The 23,963-nt window shown below is 37.8% G+C and overlaps 1 protein-coding gene and 1 pseudogene across 1 annotated transcript; one reads left to right on the forward strand and one right to left on the reverse strand.

Moving 5' to 3' along the window:
• Positions 1-261: 261 nt before the first annotated feature.
• Positions 262-20,558, forward strand: LOC102957972 (serine/threonine kinase receptor associated protein). Its single transcript, XM_007082748.3, has 10 exons — positions 262-698; positions 1,408-1,543; positions 8,137-8,218; positions 9,010-9,082; positions 12,329-12,425; positions 13,021-13,158; positions 15,376-15,512; positions 18,084-18,233; positions 18,909-18,974; positions 19,723-20,558. Exons 1-10 carry the CDS (start codon positions 587-589, stop codon positions 19,782-19,784), a joined length of 1,053 nt encoding a protein of 350 aa, XP_007082810.1. The 5' UTR covers positions 262-586; the 3' UTR covers positions 19,785-20,558.
• Positions 16,047-16,219, reverse strand: LOC122240703 (annotated as a pseudogene).
• Positions 20,559-23,963: the final 3,405 nt, after the last annotated feature.

Below are 23,963 nucleotides of genomic sequence, written 5' to 3' on the forward strand. Positions count from 1 at the left end.
GAGAAAGGCAGTCACAGCTTTCGCACTCAGCAAACTCCGCCCAGGGACAAGACCGGTTTCGGCTGGTCAAAGCTGGGAACTGGAGACTCCAAGGCAAAGTCTAGAGCTTCTCTAGGCGCCGTACGTGGCCGGTGCGGGACCAGGGTCATGTGCCCAACGTGCGCTGATCTAGCGCCTGCGCACTGCTGTCCTAGCAGCTCTTCCACCGGGCAAACTTGCCTTCTTGCTAGATCGTCACTTCCGACGGACGCTTGACGTCATTGGTATCGTCACTTCCTGCCGGTACCGGTGTGGACCGTGCGGGTCTTGGCCGCGGGTTCTCCGGTTTTCCCCCTCCCCTACTTTCCTCCCTCCCTCCCTTTCCCTCCCTGGCCGCTGTCGGTCGCCCGTCGCAGACACCCTGGCCCATCCCCAAACCCTTTCCTGACCTCGCTGCTGCCCGATTGGCCTCTTTTTCCTGTTTCTCGGCCCATCCCCAGTCCCCAGTGTCAGGGCGGGGGCCTTGAGCCAGAGGCTCTGCGGCAGAGGAAAGAAAAGAGCAGACGACCCTCGGCTCCGCAGCCGGATCGCTCGGTTCGCCGCCGCCATGGCAATGAGGCAGACTCCGCTCACCTGCTCGGGCCACACGCGGCCTGTGGTTGATTTGGCCTTCAGTGGCATCACGCCCTATGGCTATTTCTTAATCAGCGCTTGCAAAGGTGAGCAGGGCCCCTGGATCCAGATCCCTGACGGGTAGGACTGGCTCCAAAGGTATTCCCCAGTGCCGAAGGGAGATCTCAGCCTTTGAGATTGAGGCCAACATGGTCTGATGGGGAAAATAGGGATTCGTAGTTGGAGCCAAGAGAGGCTTTTCTGATCCTCTGGTGAGGCCAAGTATTGCCCTCCCCCCGTCTAGGCCTCTCATTTTACTTTTATTGCTATTTCTGGAGCATCCGGACTGTACGCTTGCGTAGGCGCCCCGGCCATCAAATACTGTAAATAATCTTTCAAGGATTTGGGGCATGAAGAAACTAGGCCAGGCTAAGTAATACCTTTCGTTATTTTACAGAGACTTGTCATTCCTGTTATTATTTCATTGGACATTCCTTTGTGGTATTAGTCCCGTTCTTCAATTGGAAACTGAGATTTAGGTTAAGACGTTTGTCCAAAATAAGACTGAAATCTACATTATTTTGACATAGATCAGTATTCTTCCTACCGAATTACAGACGCTTCAGTGAGCATGTCTGGCTCAGCTCTTCAGTTAATTTAGTTCTGGACGTTTCATAGTGACCTCAGTGAATGAGAATAGTTAAACAATAAAAGCAGTGTTCCACTTTGTGATTTAACACAATCACTTTATGTTCGAGTCTTAGATTTTAAGTAATCTGAACTTCGAAATAACATGCTTTTTTAAATGTGTTTTAGATGGGAAGCCTATGCTACGTCAGGGAGATACAGGAGACTGGATTGGAACATTTTTGGGTCATAAGGGTGCTGTTTGGGGTGCAACATTGAATAAGGATGCCACCAAAGCAGCTACAGCAGCTGCGGATTTCACTGCGTAAGTATAGCCGAAACAGCCAGTTTTGGAGATCTCCGTGGATTGTGTTAATGGAAGTACTCAAAACTTCAACCTCAGTTATTCATAAAATTCTGACTCAGTGCCTACCAGATAGAGCACATGATGTTTGATCTCACTAAACCTCTAGTCCTTTCTGCCTCTTCCTCTTCAGTGGTTCTCACCAATTTTCAGAGACTTTAAATGACTTATTGTCTATGTGTGGATTAGGACCCAGGAACCTGCATTGTTAACAGGCACTTTAGATAACGAATCTTGGGGGGGTCGTGCTTACAAATGCTGCACTACATGTGCTTTCTGAGTGATATTGCACACTTCTGTGGCTCCCTAGTGCTGATGACCTGGATTTTTAGCCCCATCTCATTCTCTGTTTTTGTTAACTGGCTTTACACATATTTAAAACTTCCAAACTCCATTGCTTTTTATTTTCTAAGTTTTTTAAGGTTGAAATTTAAATTACTCTTGATTTCTTCCTTAACGTCCACATTATCGTTTTTTTTTAAATTTTTTTTTAACGTTTATTTATTTTTGAGACAGAGACAGAGCATGAACGGGGGAGGGTCAGAGAGAGGGAGACACAGAATCTGAAACAGGCTCCAGGCTCTGAGCTGTCAGCACAGAGCCTGACGCGGGGCTCAAACTCACGGACCGGGAGATCACGACCTGAGCCGAAGTCGGCCGCTTAACCGACTGAGCCACCCAGGCGCCCCTCATCATTGTTAATTCTATAGCAGCATATCTCCTGGCTATGATGTTTTTATGCCCCTACCACTAGTAGCTTTCCTTTCTTTTTATCTTCCATAATCTTCCTAAAAACAGATTTCATCATGTCACTTCTCTAATGATCTTCCTTCTTCCCTCTGCAGTTTCCGTGGTTCCTGACCTTGCATGTACCCAAGAGAACTTTAAATTATTCAGATGTATGTGTCTGCGAAATTCTGATTTAATTGATCTGGAGGTGGGGCCCCCACATCCCCCAGCATCAGTTTTTTGTTTTTTTTTCCTTGAAGTTCTGCTAAGTGGTTCTGATGTCCAGCCTTAGAACCACTGGCCTAAACGTTAAATTTCAGTTGTTGCCAGTTTACACTTTGGCCTCATCTTGGTTTATCGACATCTCTGGCACTGCATACCATATGCCTTGTGGTTTAGTTACACTAAACTTACTGTCGCCAAAATACATCTTACCTATTTTGGTTTTGGGCCTTTGCATATGTTAGAGTGACTTGTAAAGACCCACTTTCCGCTTCTGGGCACTTTCATTTTTTTATATAGTCTTGGTATTCTAGCTTCTGATTGTGTTTATGACTTAACAGACACTTAAATTTGTAAACTGATGAAGGCAATGTCAAGAGCAATTGTATGGTAGTAGACTTTGTTACACTCAACTCTGGAGAGTAAAAGTAGTCTCCTTCCTTCCTTCCTTTCTCTCTCGTAATTCTGTGTTAGGAGTATTTATAAAAAATAAAGACAGGGGCGCCTGGGTGGCTTGGTCGGTTAAGCGTCCGACTTCGGCTCAGGTCATGATCTCACGGTCTGTGAGTTCAAGCCCCGCGTCGGGCTCTGTGCTGACCACTCAGAGCCTGGAGCCTGTTTCAGATTCTGTGTCTCCCTCTCTCTCTGCCCCATCCCCACTCATGCTCTGTCTCTCTCTGTCTCAAAAATAAATAAACGTTAAAAAAAAAAAAAAAAAAGACAGATTGTAGTAGTAGATATGTGACTATGCCTTTGTTGAAACGTGTAGATTTCTATGCCACAGAATGAATTCTACTGTATGTAAAATTAAATAAATTACAGTTTTTAAAACAAGGTGAGGGAGATAATAGTGCTTATCCGGGATTAAATTTGAGATGATGAGAGCAGTAACAAAAGTTATAAATGTCAGCCTGAACGTTTGTCTGTACTTCAATGAATAGATTTCTATTACGTCTTTATGCATAACTGTTACAAGACTTTGTGCTGTGCCTTGCTGTGATTGTGTGTAATCTGATAAAATAAGGAGCTGTTGATTTTATATAAATCCTGTAATGTCAACAGCTTCAGGTCAAATGTTACTGTAGATGTGAGCATGCATACTTGTAACATGTCCTTCCCATTCACCTTTTTTAATTTAATTTGGTAAAAGTGATTCTCAGACGGAAGACTTCTGGAGTGCAATCAGGTGAAAGTGCCCATTCATTCCTTCTTGGGCTCACACTGTTCCCAGTATTAAAACTTCTGGCACTTTTATAGCACATAATTGATTTATGTGTTGTTGCTTCTTAAAGTCAGGGGTCATGTCTTATATTTTTTATATCCCTTGGCTTGTTTAGTACTTAATATTTGTTGCATAAATAACTTGAGGAAGTTTTCTAAAGTAGACGGTAAAGAATGGGTTAATCACAGATCTTGGTTTTGCTTCTGTAATACTTGTGTCTGATTGCCAAGAGGTTAGCTTTTTTTTTTTCCACTTCAACTCCTCCAGAGTTTTTTGCTCAGTCTAGTAGGAACATTGTCATTGGGAATGAAAGTCACTGATTTTATAACAGAGGTAGAAAACTGAGGTTTTCAACTCTAGTAGACTTCAGACATTTGGGATGTGAATATTAAAAATGTCATTGTTGAAACTAGCTCCCAGTCTGGTGTAATAAGTGAATAGTTAATAAAGTGGTATTTTAAACATAATTAAGTTTTGGGGCTCCTGGCTGGCTCAGTCGGTTGGGTGTCTGCTCTTGGTTTCAGCTAAGGTCATGATCTTAGGGTTGTGGGAGCATGGAGCCTACTTGAGATTCTCTCTCTCTCCCTCCCTCTCTCTCTCTCTCTCTCCCTCCCTCTCTCTCTCTCTCTCTCCCTCCCTCTCTCTCCCTCTCTCTCTCTCTCTCTCTCTCTCTCTCTCTTCCCCCCTTTCTCTCTCTCTACTTCTCTCCCTCTCTCTCACTCTCCTTCCCTCCCTCCCTCGCACCCTCCTGCCCCTCCCCCTCTCATGCAAGCTTGCACAGTCTCTCTCTCTCTCTCAAATTAAAAAAATACAATGAAGTTTTAAGTGGAACAAGATGTTAGACACTGCAAACATTAGCATTAAACAAGCTTTTGAATTGCAATTCTGAAAGGATACATTTTTGTTAACCTCAATTCTGGGCCCTGTCAGTGTTAATTAGTGAGCAAATGTTTTGTCACCTCCTGCTTGATGGGCTTGCTCTGATCTTTAAGAGACTTGTGCAAAAAGTTGTTGGGAAGGATGCCTGTCTCTGTAACGTCTGTGAAGAGCCTTCGTTTGTGCATTTGACCAAATTATAATACCAGTCCTTGGGAAGATAAAGAGCTAGATAGAAATTACTGTTCATGTGATAACGCCTCTGAAATGGAGAGCGAAAAAGGTGTGAAAAAATATGGCACTTTAAATACTTAGAGTCTTGGAAAGAGTAGTCAGGATTTTATCTTGCTGCCAGAGGAACAATTATCTTTATTTAGGTCACTTATAGAGCATTAATAACCCAAATCACACATTTGAGGACGTGTGATACCTATTCCTGTGATACCACAGGAATACCTGTGGATAGGTATTCAGTGTTGTTTTTGTGCTTAACATTTCAAGTCTCAATGTCTGCGTTTACAAGTAGCATTAAAAGCATGAACCGGATTCTGTAATTGAATCCTGCTTCCGGCATTTAGTAGTTCTGTGACCTTGGGAATTTATTTAACCTCTTTTTTTCTCAGTGTCGTCATCTATAAAGATGAGAATAGTAATAATGCTTGTCTCCTGTGTCAGTTGTGAATATTAAATGAGTTAAAATGTTTCTAATATTTAGAACATTGCCTAAAATTGAATGAGTATGTAAGTGTTGCATGTGTAAGGTAGCAGTGATAGCTACCATTCCCACTAGACCAAAATCATATGTACAATTTTGGAACTTCTTTGGCTAAAGCCATGAAATTATTTGGTTTTGTGCAAGAAGGTTGAATAGATTTAAATATTAAATGCTTTTGGTTTTGTTCCCCCCCCCTCCCCGTTAAGGCTTTTAGGTGCCATGATAGAGTGGGAAAGATAGATATAAGCATTCGCTTTGGTGAGGGCTGAGTTCATGTGCTAGCCATGCTGTGTATTTCCAGTTTGATCATGGGTTGCTTCTTAAAACTTTGGCTTTCGTATCTGTAAGATGGGTGTAAGACCACATGGTTTTTGGGAGGATTAGAGAGATCTTTCCCCATTTACATCCTTGGAGTTTAGCACAGCGTCTCTTGCCTAGTAGATGCTTCAATAAATAGTAGGTGAGTCTTACCCCTTACTTGTTCAGTGTCTGTCTTGGAGGAGTAGGAGCCTTGTGTATAATCTCTTTTAATGATTTGCATGGGACTTGCTGTTACGGAACCTGATCCAGCTAAAGAATAGCTTCCCCCACTTACCTGATTAATCATAGTTGGTATAAATAATTTTTGGGAAGCACTCACCCTTCCTATGTTTCTCATAAAATTCATTAATGTCATGTGTATCTAGAGGTGTATTTTGTTCTTGTGGAGAAAATGTATTCAGCAGAGCTGGTCTGTGGGTCAGTTGGAATGCTATCTTGAGATAATTCGGGCAATTGAGTCAGGTGATAAGTACACTATTTCCTGAATCTCTATCCTCTTTATATCTTTTAATTCATGAAGCTAATGTAAGCTTTACTTCCCATGATCCTCTTCTTAGCATCTCCACTTTCCTCTTAAAATCATTTCGAGAGGGTGCCTAAAGTGGAGAAGGTTACTGTGCTCTGTTCCAGAGGGTGATTAAATGGATCTGGAGTTAGGCCCAGCAATCCATAGGTAAACAGTGTATGGTCAGTTTTCTCGCTTGTAAAAGACGATAGAAAGATCGATTTTTCTCTGAATAAGGTTGCCAATAAATTGAAGGTGGAATTATCTCCTTTTTGATGACTTGGTCATGTTCAGATAGCTGGGCAGTTTTTTCCACCTAAAATAACTTAATTTTTTTTGTTGTTAAACTTTAAGCAACCCCTCTTTTGAGACATATGGTAAGTCTGTTCCAAGGATAAGAAAAGCATTGAACAGATAACAATATTATATGCACGAAACAGGGGATGTAAGGTGAATCAGTAGTTTAGGGAGATGACGGGTACTTCATGAGTTGTGCAGAATGTAAATGCTGCATGATTAGCTGATGAAAGGGTATTGTTTTAATGATCCTTCACTGCTTTCATTTGAGCCCCTCAGCCAGCTAGTTAATATCAGTTTCACGTCTGGTGATTGAAAAATACATTAGAAAACATTTAGGTTATTCTAGATTATTTTTAGGGCTATAAACCCTTTTTAGGATTGTTACTGTGAATAATGGAAATATGCCAAAGTTAGTAGAAGTGATTATTAGAACACACTGTCAGAAGGGGTCATCTTCAATTTTAGTAGTGTTTCTAAATAGGATGGAAAAGACTATAGATATATTGGCACCCTGGATGCTGCTGCTTTGGTCATGCTTCCCCCACACCCCCCACTCTGCCCCCCACTGTATATGGTTCCCTTTATTTTTAAAAATAAATGTCAGTTACATTAAAATGAAAATCTTTTTGGAGCATAGTTTGTTCACTCTTAACAGTTCTTTTCCCAGTAAGCAAGGTTTTCTTGTTTATTTTTCAATAATCACTTCTGACAGAAAATGAGTTTTTTTTCTTCTCTAAGCTTTTTTATTTGGGGAACCTCTTTTTTTTTTTTTAATTTTTTTTTTAACGTTTATTTTTGAGACAGAGACAGAGCATGAACGGGGGTGGGGCAGAGAGAGAGGGAGACACAGAATCGGAAGCAGGCTCCAGGCTGTGAGCCATCAGCCCAGAGCCCGACGCGGGGCTTGAACTCACGGACCGCGAGATTGTGACCTGAGCTGAAGTCGGACGCTTAACCAACGGAGCCACCCAGGCGCCCTGGGGAACCTCTTATAGTGTGCATACATACATATATATTTGTATAGACACACAACCACGCATATACTTTGGGTTGGAGTGGGTCAGGGAAACAGGCAGTTGAGAGATTAAAAATCCTGTTTTAGCATTATATAATCAAAGGCTGATACTTTGGGGGAAGTTAATTGGACTAGAATTTGAGAATTTAAGAGTCAGCTTTGAGGAAGAGAGAATATTTTCTTCTCTACTGTCTTGATATAAAATTTTATGTGGCCTTTTCATTCTTCTGCAAATTTTTTCTAGGATTTTTTGTTTTTCGCTTGTTTGTTTTGCACGTGAGACTAGTGACTAGAGAAACAAATTGGAAAGATGAAACTTAAAATTGGTTAAAATGTTTTGTAGTCTTGCTAAAAGGATATTATGGCTGTAGGCTAAAGGTAAGGATGGGTTGGTTCATGGATATCATTTACCTAAATTTGTAGATCTTTTTCATTGTCAAAATTAGATTCGCTACATGGCTTCTACAGGTATATTTTTCTTTAGAATCATTTAAATTATTTAATCAAATGAACTTTTAACAGTGAGGGATACTAAAGATAATGAGAGATACGTAATACATTTATATAACATTTCATGTATCTAACTTACTTGGTAATCATCAAAATTACCATTATATTTCTCTTCTAATTTCACTCTTTTTACTTTTAGCAAAGTGTGGGATGCTGTCTCAGGAGATGAATTGATGACGCTGGCTCATAAACACATTGTCAAGACTGTGGATTTTACACAGGTATCAGAAAATAGAATTTATTTTAGGGAGTGAAATTGCTGTTACTATAGGATGTAGTGACATTGTATATTTGGTTTGTATATTTGGGGCGATATTAGGTGTATATTGCCTTATATTTGATAATATAATTGCATATTAAGCTATAGAGATTTATTTATTTATTTGGTTAATCCTGAGATACCCTGGAACTCTTGGATGAGTTCTCCGTCGGTAGCAACAAATATCTAAAATGTGCCAATAATGTTTCCTAACTACTTTCAGAAGGGAGAGGATAAAGTTGAGATCACCAAAGAAGTGTTTCTTAGTGGGGAGGGGAGCAGGATAAGGCAGATGGAGAAGATTCATGTGGTAGGTGGTGTAATACACTTGAACTGGAGAGCTTAAAGGGTTTTACGAAATTTAGGCAATTACGAAAAGAATAAATGTTCTACAGTATCTTCTCAGAATTGGTACGTTTTATATCTCTTTGTGATGCCTGCGAACTTTATTTATTTCAAGGTTATTTTTGAGAGAGAGCGTGAGCAGGGGAGGGGCAGAGGAGAGGGAGACACAGAATCCAAAGCACGCTCCAGGCTCTGAGCTGTCAGCACGGAGCCCGATGTGGGGCTCAAATTTATGAACCCTGAGATTGTGACCTGAGCTGAAGTCAAATGTTCAACCGACTGAGCCACCCAGGCGCCCCTGATGTCAGTGAACTTTATTTAGATTTTAGTTGGTGTTGAAGAAGTTTCAGATAGATATAGCTGTTAAAATGGCTAATCTGTTAACATTTTCCTTGTGTGTGTTTTCAGGATAGTAATTACTTATTAACCGGGGGACAGGATAAACTGTTACGCATATATGATTTGAACAAACCTGAAGCAGGTAAGCATAATTTATACCTGTATTATATTTTGTTTTAATTTAAATAAGTTTTCTTGATTAAAAAGAATCATGTTCAGTGCTCAAATTTGGAAGTTAAAGATAGTCACAAAGAAAAAAATGAAAACATAATTCATAATCCAGTATTAATCATTGTTAATATCTTTAGTTTTTGGTTCATATTCTTCCAGGTTTTTTTTTCTATGCAAATCTCTTTTTTATAATGTCCATTTATTTGCTACATTGTACTTGTATCTTTTTCTTACAACTAAAATCTTATTTTGCTAAATTTTTATCATATTAAGTTTAAAAAGACGCATAGCATTGTTACTACTTTTTGGTAAGAATGAGTGGTTATCTGTAGAAGGTAAGAAGGGTGCGAGTTCTTAGTGTGTACATATATTCAGATTTTTGAACCATGTGAATGTATTAATAGGATTTTTTAATTTTTTTTTGAATTTAAAAAAATTTTAAAAATTGCAATTCACAATTTTTTCATGTTTTGAAATATTCTATCCACTGTTTTTAATGACTGTATCATTTTCATCCTATGGATAAGTGGATTAAAAAATCTCTTACTATGTGACCTGTTTGGGCTACTTACAGATTTTAAATATCATAAGTAGTGTTATGCTTGGGGTGCCTGGGCCGTTCAGTTGGTGGGGCATCCAACTTTGGCTCAGGTCATGATCTCACCATCCGTGAGTTTGAGCCCTGCGTCGGGCTCTGTGCCGAAAGCTGGGAGCCTGGAGCCTGCTTCAGATTCTGTGTCTCCCTCTCTCTCTGCCCCTTCCCTGCTCGTGCTCTGTTTCTCTCTCTCTCAAAAATGAGATAAAAACATTAAAAAAATCTTTTTATAAGTAGTGTTATGCTTAACATCCTTTTAATTGCAAATATTTCCGCAATTGTTTCTGTAGAATAACTACATAGAAATAGAATTGTTGGGACAAAAAGGAGGTATACTTGGAAACTGTTGGTAGGAATTACTAAAGTGTGTTCTACAGAAGTGTAAAAAATATATCTATAGTTAACCTGTTCTAGCAAACACTGGTAACTAACTGTATCTTTCTCAATTCAGTAGAAGAAAAATGTTTCTGTGGTATTAATGTAAACTTGAAAAAAATTATTCATGAGATTAAATAACTATGGAGTGCCATTTTAATGTATTTGTTGGTGAATAGCCTGTTCGTACTTTTTGCCAATTTATCTGTTGTGGTGTTCATCTTTTTTTATTGGTTTTAAGGTTCTTTATTGTATTCTAATTTGTTGCTTGCTTTTACATTTTTTAAAAAAGTTATTTTGAGAGAGAGAGAGAATTCCAGGTAGGTTCTGCACTGTCAGTGTAGTAGAGCCCATTGTGGGGCTGGAACTCAGCAAACCATGAGATCATGATCTGAATCAAAGTAGGAAACTTAACAGACTAAGGCACCCAGGTGCCCCTTAAATTTTATTAGTTAAGGTTTATGGTATAGGGGTGTCTGGGTGGCTCAGTTATTTGAGATTTTGGCTCAGGTCATGATCCCAGGGTTGTGGAATCAAGCCCTGCATCAGGCTCCATGCTGAGTGTGGAGCCTATTTGAGATTCTATCTCTCCCTCTACCCCTCTCCCCTGCTCATGCATGCATGCTCTCTCTCTTTTCCTCTCTCTCTCTCTTTTCCTCTCTCTCTCTCTGTCTCTCAAATAAATAGGTTTATGGTATACACATTGTAAAGTTTTTGGTGGTGAAATTTATCATTTCCCTAATGAATTCTCTATTGCATAGAAGTTGTAAAAGATACCTTTTCTTTTCTGGTACAGATATTCATTTTGTAGTAGTCTATTTTGTAGTAGTTTAATGCTTTTCTAGCCACATTATATATATTTCAAAAGCTATGAAATTATGATGAACAAGATTTTGTTTTATATAAGTTGGTATCTTAAATTTTGTATCATGGGTATTTATTATTTATTCATAAATCTGTGAACTTCCAAAGTTTGTGTGAAAGTCAAAGCTACATTGGATATTAAGTAATTATTCTCAAGATACTCTCTTTCCTAAAAGCATTTTTAAGGTGACCAAACAGACTACATTTATAGGTGATTCTTCATTAGCATCTGGAAGTATTTCTCTTCATTCTCTTTGATAACTTGAAGCCAAAACATAGCAAAGTACTTGGACCTCTTATAATCAGCATGTCTATCTGACTCTGCGAGGTAGTTCAGGCCTTTGGTGGATATTTTTCATCTTTTACCTTTCTCAAAGCTGATTTTTGAAAGTGGTTCTTGCACTGTACTGGCAATAGAAATAACAGCAATTAACTGAAGTTTTACTGTATGTCAGACACCGGGTTAGAAGCTTCAGATGAATATTCTCATTTGGTCCTTATACTCAAATTATGAGGTACAGTAACTGTCGTTATCCCATCATACAGATGAAGAAATGAAAGGGTTAAGTAACCTTTACTTCGACAGATAAGTAACTTGCCCCAAATCAAAGTAGTGTTGACTAGCTTTGCCTCCAGCATGTTTTTGTCCAAAGATAACACTGAGTAGTTTTGTTTTTGTTTTTGTTTTGTTGTTGTTTTTTAATCTTTTGAAGGGAAAGTCTCCCAATGGAGACAGGTTCCTATTTTTTGGGTGCTTTGCTCTCAGCGTAGAAATATTCTTGGGAGGGGCACATGGGTGGCTCAGGTCATGATCTCATGGTTGCTGAGTTCAAACTCTTGCATCAGGCTCTGCACTGACAGTGTAGAGCCTGCTTGGGATTCTCTCTCTCCCTCTCTCTCAAAATAAATAAAGTTAAAAAAAAATATTCTTGGGAATTGCCACATTGCTTTTTATTCTCCTTTTCTTCTGTCAGCCTCTATTTCCCTCTTTTTTCCTGTTAGTTACTACCAACAGTGACTTGGATGAAGGTCCCAGTGTTAGTGATGATGTTGGATTAGCTTCTTTTATTTCATTGTGGTACAGTAATGGTAATGCTTTTGAAAGCAGAAAGTAGCCTAGAGGGAGTGATATATTCAGTCCCAAGTGAGGATAAATAACAGCATAGTTCTTGGGTTCTTTGTTATGTGAATAAGTTTTCCATCCAGTGCAGAAAAACTAAATGTATTCTTTTATAAACAGTAACTTTGCATTGTGTTGGGCTTTGAAAAGTTGGCAGTCTTACTTAAAATTTATTTTTCTTTTCTTTTTACATATTTAATTGTTTCAGTGTTGCTCAGTTAAGAAAATGAAATATTAACAATTTTAAATTGTTTTATCTTAAGAACCTAAGGAAATCAGTGGTCACACTTCTGGTATCAAAAAAGCTTTATGGTGCAGTGAGGATAAACAGATTCTTTCAGCTGATGATAAAACTGTCCGGTAAGTAATTTTTCTTTAATAATTTAAAACTTAAGCTGTACATAGATAACATTTTTCTGGAGCTGTCTGTTTACTATTATAAACCTAGAGCAGAATCCACAAGACACTTAATTAAAACTACTGATATCTTTATAAGCACGTACTCTTAACCTGAGTCAGTGGACAGGCTGGGTATAGGGAGTCCATGGAAGTCCTGAAATTCTATACACAATTCTTTGTGCTGATTGTTTTCTCCCGTAGTAATATATAATAGCTGTCATCATATTCACAAATACAGAGTATAAGAACCATTATTTAGAGTGACACTAGAATGGCAAAATTAAGATTTATATGTCTTAACAGTGTAATTTTGCTAAATTGCTTGGGAGGTATGTGTAAGTGTTAAAGTTGACCTCACCAACCAGATACCAAGTAATTTATCATTGTATAGGAACCCAAACATTCTCTGTATCATCTATAATTTGTGAATTGGAATGAAGGTTGTTGTACCACAATTGTGATTATTCTCTCATTGATTAATCTGTAGGTATAATTGGGAATTACACACTTCTCTTAAATGAGTAAATACCACTGTTTTCCTCTTCCTTTTTTGCAGCCTTTGGGATCATGCTACTATGACAGAAGTGAAGTCTCTAAATTTTAATATGTCTGTTAGCAGTATGGAATATATTCCTGAGGGAGAGATCTTGGTAATAACTTATGGACGATCTATTGCTTTTCATAGTGCAGTAAGGTATGTCCAAGAAATACCTTAATTTTTCTTTCTTTTCTTTTCTGGCTCTCTTTTTTTTTTTCTTTTTTGGTAACTTAAAAATTAGAAGGCAAATGTGAAAGTGTTTAACTCTTTACAAAACAAATCTTAGCCTATACTACATAATATAGGAGGAAATATTTCCATACCATTAACAATATGTTTTTAAGAATATGGAATATTGATGAATTAATCATATTAATTTCCAGATATTTAGGACATTGGTAAAATTTAACAACTTTTAAATGATAATTTTCTTAAAAGGATTGCTAGACTGGTGCTATAATTAACATTCATTACTGTATAACACCACTGTGATCTTGATTCTCTTATTAATTTTCCCTTTAAAATTTTAGAGAAACTTTTTTTTTTTTTTTCCTCTGAAGTTTGTGTAGACCTAGTGATGTTTTCCAAAAACAGACCTCTTTTTTTTGTGACCATAAATATGGTTAATACCTCTGTTGTAAATTTGGGAAATAGAAAAAAAAAGTTACCCACAGTTCTTCAACTATAGATGCCAGAATGTTAATGGTAGTTTTATTTTCTGTTTTAGTCTTTTATAACATTATATGTGTGTGTTCATGTGGGCATTTTTCTTTAGTTACTAGGGTCCTATGAGTGTAATTCAGATTTTTTATTTTAAATTATTCTTAGCTATTAAAAATTGTTTGAAAATATTTTTGGTAGGTGTATTACATAATAGGTGTTAATCATGTGTCAGTTTCCCTGTTTTAACGCTGCAGTGATTTATGGTACATCTCTGATATTTCCTTGTAAGAGAAACCTGAGTATTTCCTTATATGAATTAGCAGTTCAAAGGGTAGGAAAGTTCTTTGTAGGGGCGGCTGGGTGGCTCAGTCAGTTAAGTGTCCAACTCAATTTCAGCTCAGGTCCTAATCTCTTGGTTTGAGTTCAAGCCCCATATTTGGGCTCTGTACTGACAGCACAAAACCTGCTTGGGATTCTCTTTCTCTTTCTCTGTCTTTGCTCCTACCTGCTTGTTCTCTTTCCCAAAATAAATAAATAAAAACTTTGATAAGTAAGTAAATAAATAAATAAAGTTCTTTGCATACATGATTTCTGTAAAGATTATACCACATTATGCTCCAACCAGCAGTCTTTTACCTTTTGTCAGAAGGGCCACTTGCACAGTTGAGCTTTACTGGAGGGCAAAAGGAAAGAGGAGGTAGTAAAAACGGAGAAAAGCAGTTAAGAATGTAAAGGAGTTCATGCACCCACAGTGAAGTGGTAGTAATAGAATACAATTGCCCGGAGCCATTAATTTGTATGACTGTGTTCATTGGTCCCTTGTGGATTTAGGCAGCACATAGCCCTGCTTAGATCAGCACCTCGGATCCTGTTTCAGTGGCAGAGGTTTGCTGGCCTACTGAACGTTCTACCATTCAAGGCAGAAGGTTGCTCTTCAGTGATCCTGCACCAGTCATGACTAACTTGAATTTCTGTATGTAGTGTGTGATGATGGGAATAGGGTGGTGGCATTTCGGAGCAGGAATGCTCTTGATGTTTTATGTTGGAGCCTTTCAGGACTTTTAGGATTAGACTGGAAAAGAGCCGATGTCCAAACTCATTGATACTCAGGTGAAGCTGTTGTTGTGCATTGATTTTTATTATATAGCTGTAGTTTTAAATTTGGTTATTCTTTTAAAGCTTGATATTAAAAACTGAGCCATCTTTAGCAGTTTTATATTTTTATGGCACTGAAGGTTTTTTGTTGTTGCAGAAGCTCATACATTTTCAGCAATTGAGAATAATGTACAAATAATCCATTATGTTACTTACTGTGAAACCTTTTTCTGTTTACAAAGATAATGCATGGTTATCATGGAAAAATCAAACAATACAGAATTACATTTTGTTCAGTGTAAAAATCCAAATAGATTAGCCATGCTGTTTTAATTAGCTAACAGTCATTTCCAAGAAGGCATTCGCTGCCCAAAGTGCCTTGTATTTCTGGTATGAGCTCCGCTTGGGCATAGTATCTTTCTGAACTTTTTTTGCTAATATTATTTAGAGGTTTGTTGTTTTTTTTTTAACATCTCTATTTATGTTTGACTAAATGAAGATGTAATTATTCCTTGTGTTTCAGAAATTAGGAACAGTTTAAAAGAAACTGAATTATTTTTTGGTATTATTATGCAGTATTCAACGTTTATAAATATTATTTAAATTATTTTCCAGTTTGGACCCAATTAAATCCTTTGAAGCTCCTGCAACCATCAATTCTGCATCTCTTCATCCTGAGAAAGAATTTCTTGTTGCAGGTGGTGAAGACTTTAAACTTTATAAGTATGATTATAATAGTGGAGAAGAATTAGGTGAGTTGTCCTTTTTTTCTTCCCTTAAAATGATGTGTTTACATTTGTCAAATGCTAGGTTTTAGTAGTTAACACCTCAGTTAGCAAATTTTATGGCTAACTAAAGCTTGCTATTTCCAAGCGAAAAAATAAAGGACTTTTTTCCATTTTTGGTAGAAGTATTTGTAGAACTACAAACAAAGTATACTGAACTCTCAATTTTACTTTTTCCTTTTAACCTAAGTTCATTGTATTCTGATATTCTATACAGTAGTGCAGTATATTTATCTGAGGATACAACAAGGCAGTCTTATATCAAAATTCCGTTAAGCAGCTGTAAGGGTGTTTGTTCTTTGTGAAGTATAGTGCTAGTATGTAGCCCGTCTATCTGGCTCCTCTGTTTTGCCAGCGTAAGAATCTCTAAGGTTTGTAGAGAATAGTGTGTGTGTGTGGGGGGGGGAAACAGCTGTGACCTATTATAGGGATACCTTTGGGATCTGAATTGGAGGAGATTTTGGGGTTTTTTTGGAGTCTGACTTTTGCTTCCATTTTCATAATAATAGTCCTTAGTAAAGGAGGGGGAGGGACATGTAAAGTTAATTTGAAGTTGACATACATCCTAACTTTACATTTATCTAGGTTTAATAATCATTTATCTAGGTTTACATTTATTAAACTGATAAGAACAGATACTACACTTGATCTTAGCCAAAAGGCCGAGAAGTGATCTAGGTTTACATTTATGTAGGTATTTCATAATCATTGCTCTCAGTATCTACTTTTAGCCTTCCCAAAATATTTTTTGCTTTTTGAGCTAGTGTGTTCAGTTTTTATAATCCCTTTTTCCATAAGCTGCTACTTTATTTCTTCTAACTCTCCTGCTTTACCACCCAATGATATTAAGCTTGTTAGAATTATACACGAGAGCAAAAGACAACTTTATGTTTTGTTTCTTTGGGGAAGCTAACGGATTTGGGTTGGATAAGTGGAAGTTTGGTGAAGGGACCATATAATTGCTTATGGTTCACTCTTTATTATTTGAGTATAAATGACTTTTAATAAGAGATTCTTTTATTCTTAAAGTAATCTCTACACTCAAAGTGGGGGCTTGAATTTATGACCCCAAGATCGTGAGTCAGGTGCTCTACCGAGCCAGCCAGATGCCCCAATTAAGATTCTTTTTTTCATTATCTTTATTTAATGTCAGTTTCCAAGGTTTCAGAATGTTTTGGCCGTGTATTTTATTCTTTTTGAAAAAGAAGTAAATTATTTGCCTGAGATCTGAGGTCACAGTTAGTGAACTCTGGACCTTTGATCCAGCTATTCTCATTACAAACCTCTCATATTCTTTCTACTCTCATGAAAACTTTTCTCTTGTGATAATACTCTCATGATATTCTCTGGTTGGACAGAGATGGGGGAAGATGAGGGTCCTTGAGTTGAATGGATGGAGACAGAACAGGAGCATTGGTCTGATAAAGACTTTGAAAACTAATAAGATGATTAGCATTTAGAAAGTAGATGAGAAAAGTTCATAAACAAGGATATGCTTTAAACAGAACAGCACCACTACTGATCTGTACATTTTCTCATTAAATTCCACAGATTAAAATATTTAAGGATCAGCATTGAGCTTGTATCTTAATGTTCCATGTGACAGAATGAATAGTAGAATCCAGGTAGTCTGGTAGGAAATTAAGAGGCAACGTGTATAAAAGAGCTCCATCTGGTGGCTCTCCGTAGTCATAATAGGAATTGGTTTCCTGGTAAATAGGCAGTGAGTTTAGGATGTGGAAATTGGGATTGAACTGAGACTTTAGACCTGTTTTCTGTAGAATTTACTCCCTTCCTTCGTCCTTATTGGGACATGAAGCCTCTTTTTTTTTTTTTTTTTTTTTTGAGGGATAATACGAAACCATAATGTGCGCTAAAATTCTAAGAGGGTAATTTTATTGAGAAATGGTAGACATTATGTACCACTTTGTGAGAAGAATCACTTTGATTTTTGAAAAATTTTGTTTTTTTTTAATTTATTTTAGAGGGAGAGAGAGAGAGTGGAAGTGGGGAAGGGTCAGAGAGGGAGGGAGACACAGAATCTGAAGCAGACTCCAGGCTCTGCCCTGTCAGCACAGAGCCTGACGTGGGGCTCGAACTCACAAACTGTGAGATCATGACCTGAGCTGAAGTCAGATGCTTAACTGACTGAGCCACCCAGGTGCCCTTCATTTTTTTTTTATTATGTTTATTTATTTTTGAGAGAGAGAGACAGAGACAGAGCATGATCAGGGAAGGGGCAGAGAGAGGGGGAGACACAGAATCTGAAACAGGCCCCAGGCTCCAAGCTGTCAGTACAGAGCTCAGACTTATGAACCATGAGATCATGACTTGAGCTGACGTTGGACGTTTAACCAACTGAGTCAACCAGGCGAACCAGAATCACTTCATTTTTTTTAGTGAGGTTTAGCTCTTTGAATTTGGACTTGAGAATTTTGCATCTTCCCAATAATAAAAGACAGTATTTTCTTTAGTGTATCAATACTTAGCCACTATTTAAGTCTTAAATTATCTAATAGCCCTTCTCCTCTTTTTCAGAATCCTACAAAGGACACTTTGGTCCTATTCACTGTGTGAGATTTAGTCCTGATGGAGAACTTTATGCCAGTGGTTCTGAAGATGGAACATTGAGACTATGGCAGACTGTGGTAGGAAAAACATACGGCCTTTGGAAATGTGTGCTTCCTGGTAAGAATTTGTATTCAAAGTTATCAAGTTTATGGGGCCCCCGGCTGGCTCACTTGGTGGAGCATGTGAATCTTAATCTAGGGGTTGGAAGTTGAAGCCCTGGGTTGGTAGAGTTTACTTTAAAAAGCCCACAAAGTTATCAAGTTAAACTTCATAATTTTGTGTCATTTTTCATCACTAGTTTTATTTCTATGTTTCTGTCGCCTATAGATTTTAAATTCTATAATATGGTTGAAGCAGAGAAGCCCATGATTATAAATTGGCTACTGTGTTATTTTGTTTGGTTAAAGTTTTTTGTTGTGTTTTTTGTTCTTTTGTTTGTTTTTATACTTGATCATTTGGTGAATGGAATGGACCTAATTCAAATTTTGCTAGAGGGCAGTATAAAGAATTTATAAGTAAATGTATTTAATCTCTGAATGGTATTACTCACAGATCCTTATTAATAAGGTAGACATGTTTTTAATAAAAATACTTAGTTATTGATCCCAAAATAGTTGTAGTATGAATTTAAAAGCGAACTTTGAGGAGACACATAATATTTTAGAATTTTAATTATTAAGAAAGAGGTTCCTATGTTGTAGCTCGTTGCTTAGAATAATGCGTACTCTTCTTTAAATATTGGAAGTTATTGGAAGTTATTCACATAATCATGAAGTGCTTTTCTTTCCATAGAAGAAGATAGTGGTGAGCTGGCAAAGCCAAAGATCAGTTTTCCAGAGACAACAGAAGAGGAGCTAGGTAAATACTGATGAATGAACTTTCGTTGAGTCCTGGGGGATGTAAATTAAAGGGTTAGATGAGTTTTATTGATTGACAAAGGACACTTACTAAATATGGACATACTTAAGTAATGGAAAGTTTATTATATGTATGTAATTTTATACACATGTTCATAAAACAAATATTTAAGTATCTATAGCATAGTGGTAGGCATGGAGATGTAGTGTGGATTCGAGGTAGTTACTCTTATAGTGGAGTCTAACTTATGAGGCAGTTGCTAAAATAAAAATACAAGCTGTTGCAGTTGTAATTGTTTTGTAACATTTATTAAGGACATACTACTTCCCAAATGTAGAATTACAGATTGGAAGGTATACTGATCATAAAGTATTGTTTGATTTTGAATGAATAAAGGAGGCGGCCAGGTCTTCCAAAGATAAGACTTTAATTCAGTGTTTACTCAATAGTTGGAGTCACTGAAAGTGTAGCCCAGCAGAGGGTCCCCTGGGAAGTTAAGTTACAGTGTAAGAGTGTAATGGGTGAAATACATGAACTCTTTCTTCATTGCATTTTCAGTGACATGAGTCTAGTCATTAATGGTTTGTGCCCTTGTCCTCTTTTGCCTCGCGTCACCAGCACACTTACCAAAAAAATTTTCATTCCTTTATTACACAGAAATGTGGTTAACACAGAAATTTACACAGAAATTTTCTTTATTAAGTTGACTAATGTGGGGTGTTTTTCATTGTTATTTTTTTCATTGCAGAAGAAATTGCTTCAGAGAACTCAGATTCCATCTATAGTTCAACTCCTGAAGTTAAGGCCTGAGCGTTGGGCATATGCTGCAGATAATGTACAACTTATGGACTAAAACAAGCAAGCAGAGAAAAGCATCAGCCTCCCGGAGTTACTCTCTGCTTAAGGCAAACATGAGCAGTAAATTATGGGGAATATGACTTAGCTCCAGTGCTGGAACTAACTTGGTGTTTGTTACCTGTACATGAAAACGCAAGAGTCTCACATGAAGGCAGGTGGAAGTAGGCTCTTGTGGTATGATGGCCTGTTGTCTTTTTAATGAGTATGTGCAAGCCAACATCCAATTTCTCTTATTATAATTAGATTTCTTGTAGCCGTTTATGTTATTATGGAGAAGAAAAATATATTGGCCTATTTTTCTGACGTTTCCCTTAAAAGCAGAAAGCCTTTTTTTTTTTCCTTTTGCTTTAGTTGTAAAGAAGAGGGAATTCATGATAAAGTAACTGGTTTGATTTCTCTTTCATTGTACACTGCTTCTGAACATCTAATTGTTTTAGTTGTCTAAATAAAATGCCTCTAAACAAAACAATGTTTGTTTCTTGGGAGATTTGAGTTTATAAATGGAAGTTGCCAGAAAGCTTTTCTACATCATAACTATATCAAAAAGACAATGTGGTTAAAGAATTTGTAGTAAACATGTTTCCTGAATTTGAAATTCAATTATTTGTACTAAATTTTTAAAATTTCCATGTTTTTTGCTGGGTTTGCATTTACCTTCCTTCTTCCTCCTTCGGATGGAAATGCTTGACTTGCTTTTTAAAAGAAATTCAGAATAATGACTTATTTAAATGATATATGCTAGTTATAAGAAAAAAAATAGTAAATCAAAATTGGCGGAAAGCAGGAAAATCACTTAAAATCTCACCATCCCCCCAAAATCTGTTAAAATATACTGAGCGTTAATGCGCGTTTGTGTACCTATATGTGTATATACAGATAGCAAATATTTTATAAACGTGGGATAATTGTACACCTGCAATGTTTTATTTTACTTTAAGTTCAGATGGGATTCAAAAAGCCTTGTTACCAACCTTATAATAAAATGGGTCAACTGGATTTAGACTTGTACTTATTTTTTTAAATATGAGGAGTCTGTTAAACCAGTAATTTGGAAAATACTTTAGACCAATGAATAACATCACTGCCAAATTGCTTTTTCTCTCCGTATTCATCTTGTGAATGACCCTTGATAACTTTCCTTAAAAGAAATAACCAACCAGAGAATACGTTTGGGGGGATTTGTGGTATTCAGAAGAAAGCCCTGTAGGCCATGACGTCCTCTGAAGGCCAAGAGAGGCATGGCACGGGGAGAGCCACTGATAATCCCCACGGTCTCAGGATGGTGGTTTTGTGACCACTTGTTCCACGCCTGCTTCTCCGCTCAGCTGCAGCAATATTATCAATGTACCGTGGGTTGCTTAGACTCTAGTAAGAGTCTGACTGACCTTCAATAAGTTGAGATTTATAGGTGTCAGATTGGAATCATGAAATTTATGATTCAAGGGGATTTCTTCTCCTTAGGGGTTAGAAAAATCTAAAGACAATAACACAGATACATGCTTCCACATCATTGGGTGGCATATAGCTTGGAATCTATAAAAGTTGTTTCGAGCTAAGTTTGTAAGTTGAAGGATTTCAGGCGTGAAGTTCTGTCATACCATGCCTTATAATTCTTTTGTCACTAGGCTATTCATGTTGGTCAGGTTTCTGGTTGACCGTGTTGAATAAAGTGTCAAGTTCTTAAGCTTTTAGCATGTTTTTACATACTGGTTACTCAGGTAAGTCATTTTAGTTGTCAGCTTTTGCCAGATTAATGTTGCTTTTGATAGCTACTTTTGTTTTTATTTTGTTTTTCTGTATTTTTAAAGAGGTTTTTAAATTTATTTTGAAAAATGTTTTTAATGTTTATTTTTGAGAGAGACAAAGTGTGAGCCAGGGAGGGGCAGAGAGGGAGACACAGAATCTGAAGCAGGCTCCAGGCTCTGAGCTGTCAGCACAGAACCCGATGAGGGCTGAACTCATGGACCATGAGATCATGACCTGAGCTGAAGTCAGATGCTCAACTGACTGAGCCACCCAGGTGCCCCAGAGTTTTTAAAAATTTTAAGTCATCTCTATACCTAACGTGAGTCTCAAACCTACAACCCCGAGATCAAGAGTGTCATGTTCCACCAACTGAGCCCGCCAGGCACCCACTGCTTTTGTTTTTAATAAGAAAAGGCATGTTTTCAGAGACTTTACTTTTTAATTCTTAAGGCTAACCTTGTTTTTCTTTGTAGTCGTATATACTGACTATACAGACCAGGCTGTGGAAACAACCAGTTTGGTATCCTTTGTGTATTGATTTTCTATCGCTGTAATGCTGTAATAAATTACCACAGATTTGTGGCTTAAAACAATACAAATTTGTCTTAAAGTTAAGGAGGTCAAAAATCCAGAATGAGTCTCACTGATCTAAAAATCCACGTGTTGGCAGGGTTGCATTCCTTCTGAAGACTCCAGGGGGGCATCTGTTTCCTTGCATTTTCCTGCTTCTAGAAGCCGCTGACCTTGGGTCATCATCCTTTCATCTGTCTTCAATGCCAGTAGTGTAATCTTCAAATCTCAGACTCTCCTGTCACTGTCCTTCACTTAAAAGGACATGTGTGACTACATTGGACCTTTGTGGATAATTTCCCCAGTTCAATATCCTTAATGACCTCTACAAACTCTTTTTTGCCATGTAAGGTCATATTTACAGGTTCCAGGAATTTGGACATGGACATCTTTTGGACTGGAGCGGGGGGTGGGGGTGCATGGCCATCTTTTGGAGGCCATTAGTCTGCCTACCACACTTTGTAATGGTAGAATCTTCTAGTAGAATTAACTTAAGCAAAAAGTTCGAGAATGTATCTTATTTAAGTTGCACTTGTCAAAGTCTTCAGTGTTTGTCATGGTTCTAACCTAGTCACTTTTCCGTCCTCATTTTACTAAACCTTCAGCAGATTCAGTAGTTGTCTATTTCATTGTTTTTGAAACACTTTTTTTCCCCACTGTCTATGAAACCACACTCCTGGTTTTCCTTCTACTTTTCCAACTGCTCATATAGTTGCCAAATCTTCCTTTTCTGACCTCTGGTCTGGGCTGTACTTCCTAGCTCTGCCTCTCCAAAGGGGGACAAAAAGCATCATCCATATGGCATTCAGTATTTTCTGATATCTTCTAAATTTGTATATCCAGCCTGCCTCCCTGAGCACCTGAGTGTTGCACCTTCACCTTTATAAGTATTACAGACCTACCTAACTAAAACAAATCTCACTGTTTCAACCAAACCGGTTGCTCTCAGCACTCAGCTACTTATTTCCATTACCAGCTCTACCGGCACTACCTAACATTTGTCTAAACGAAAGAAGTCCTGGAGCCCATTCTCCCATCCCCATTTCTAATCTCTACGCAAGTCCTGTGGGCTCTTCTGAATCTGTACCTTGCCTCTTCTCTCCACTGTTACTCTCCTAGGCCAGGCTCTATTTCTCGCTTGACTATTGTGGAGCCTCTCTGCCCCTGCCTCCCCCACCCTGCCCTCATCCCATCCATCCTCAACATGGCAGGAAAGGTGATTACTTTAGGATTTGAAGAGACCAGGGACTGCCTTATTTAAATCCATAGTGGCCTCCCACTTTACCAATTTTTTATTATGATCAGACTTCTGCCTTCTTGTGACCGTTTCATTTTTCCTTTGCTTACGCTGCTGTGGCCATGGTGGTTTTGTTTCTATCTCAAGGCCTTTTCGCTTGGCTTGCTATATCTGCTGCTTGGTCCGCTCTTAACCTAAATATTTGCAAGGCTAACCCTTTCTTGTGATTCAGGTCTCAAGTCCTGTATCCCTTCTGTTGTCACTTATTTTGCTTTTCTTTTTTCTTTCTTCTTTTTCTTTTTTTCTTTTTAAATTTACATCCAAGTTATATTTTGCTTTTTCATTCATAGTCCTTACACTATCTGAAATTATCTTGAGTCTTTTTCATCTTCAACAATACTATCTTTTTTTGCCTAGAAAAGAGGCTGGTATACTAGCAAGTGTTCAAAAGGTGTTGAGGGGCACCTGGGTGGCTTAGTCGGTTAAGTGTCTGACTCTTGACTTTGGCTCAGGTCATGATCTCACAGTTTGTGAGTTTGAGCCCAGCATTGGGCTCTGTGCTGACAGCGTGGAACCTG

Source organism: Panthera tigris, chromosome B4 (genome assembly GCF_018350195.1).
Source record: "Panthera tigris isolate Pti1 chromosome B4, P.tigris_Pti1_mat1.1, whole genome shotgun sequence".
In the NCBI taxonomy this organism is placed as follows: domain Eukaryota; kingdom Metazoa; phylum Chordata; class Mammalia; order Carnivora; family Felidae; genus Panthera; species Panthera tigris.

Excerpts from the sequence above, each read along its gene's own strand:
- LOC102957972 (XM_007082748.3), top strand. The coding sequence starts at position 587 with ATGGCAATGAGGCAGACTCCGCTCACCTGCTCGGGCCACACGCGGCCT. Across the intron at positions 12,426-13,020 it reads GCTGATGATAAAACTGTCCG|CCTTTGGGATCATGCTACTA; the intron begins GTAAGTAATTTT and ends CCTTTTTTGCAG. Across the intron at positions 15,513-18,083 it reads TAATAGTGGAGAAGAATTAG|AATCCTACAAAGGACACTTT; the intron begins GTGAGTTGTCCT and ends CCTCTTTTTCAG.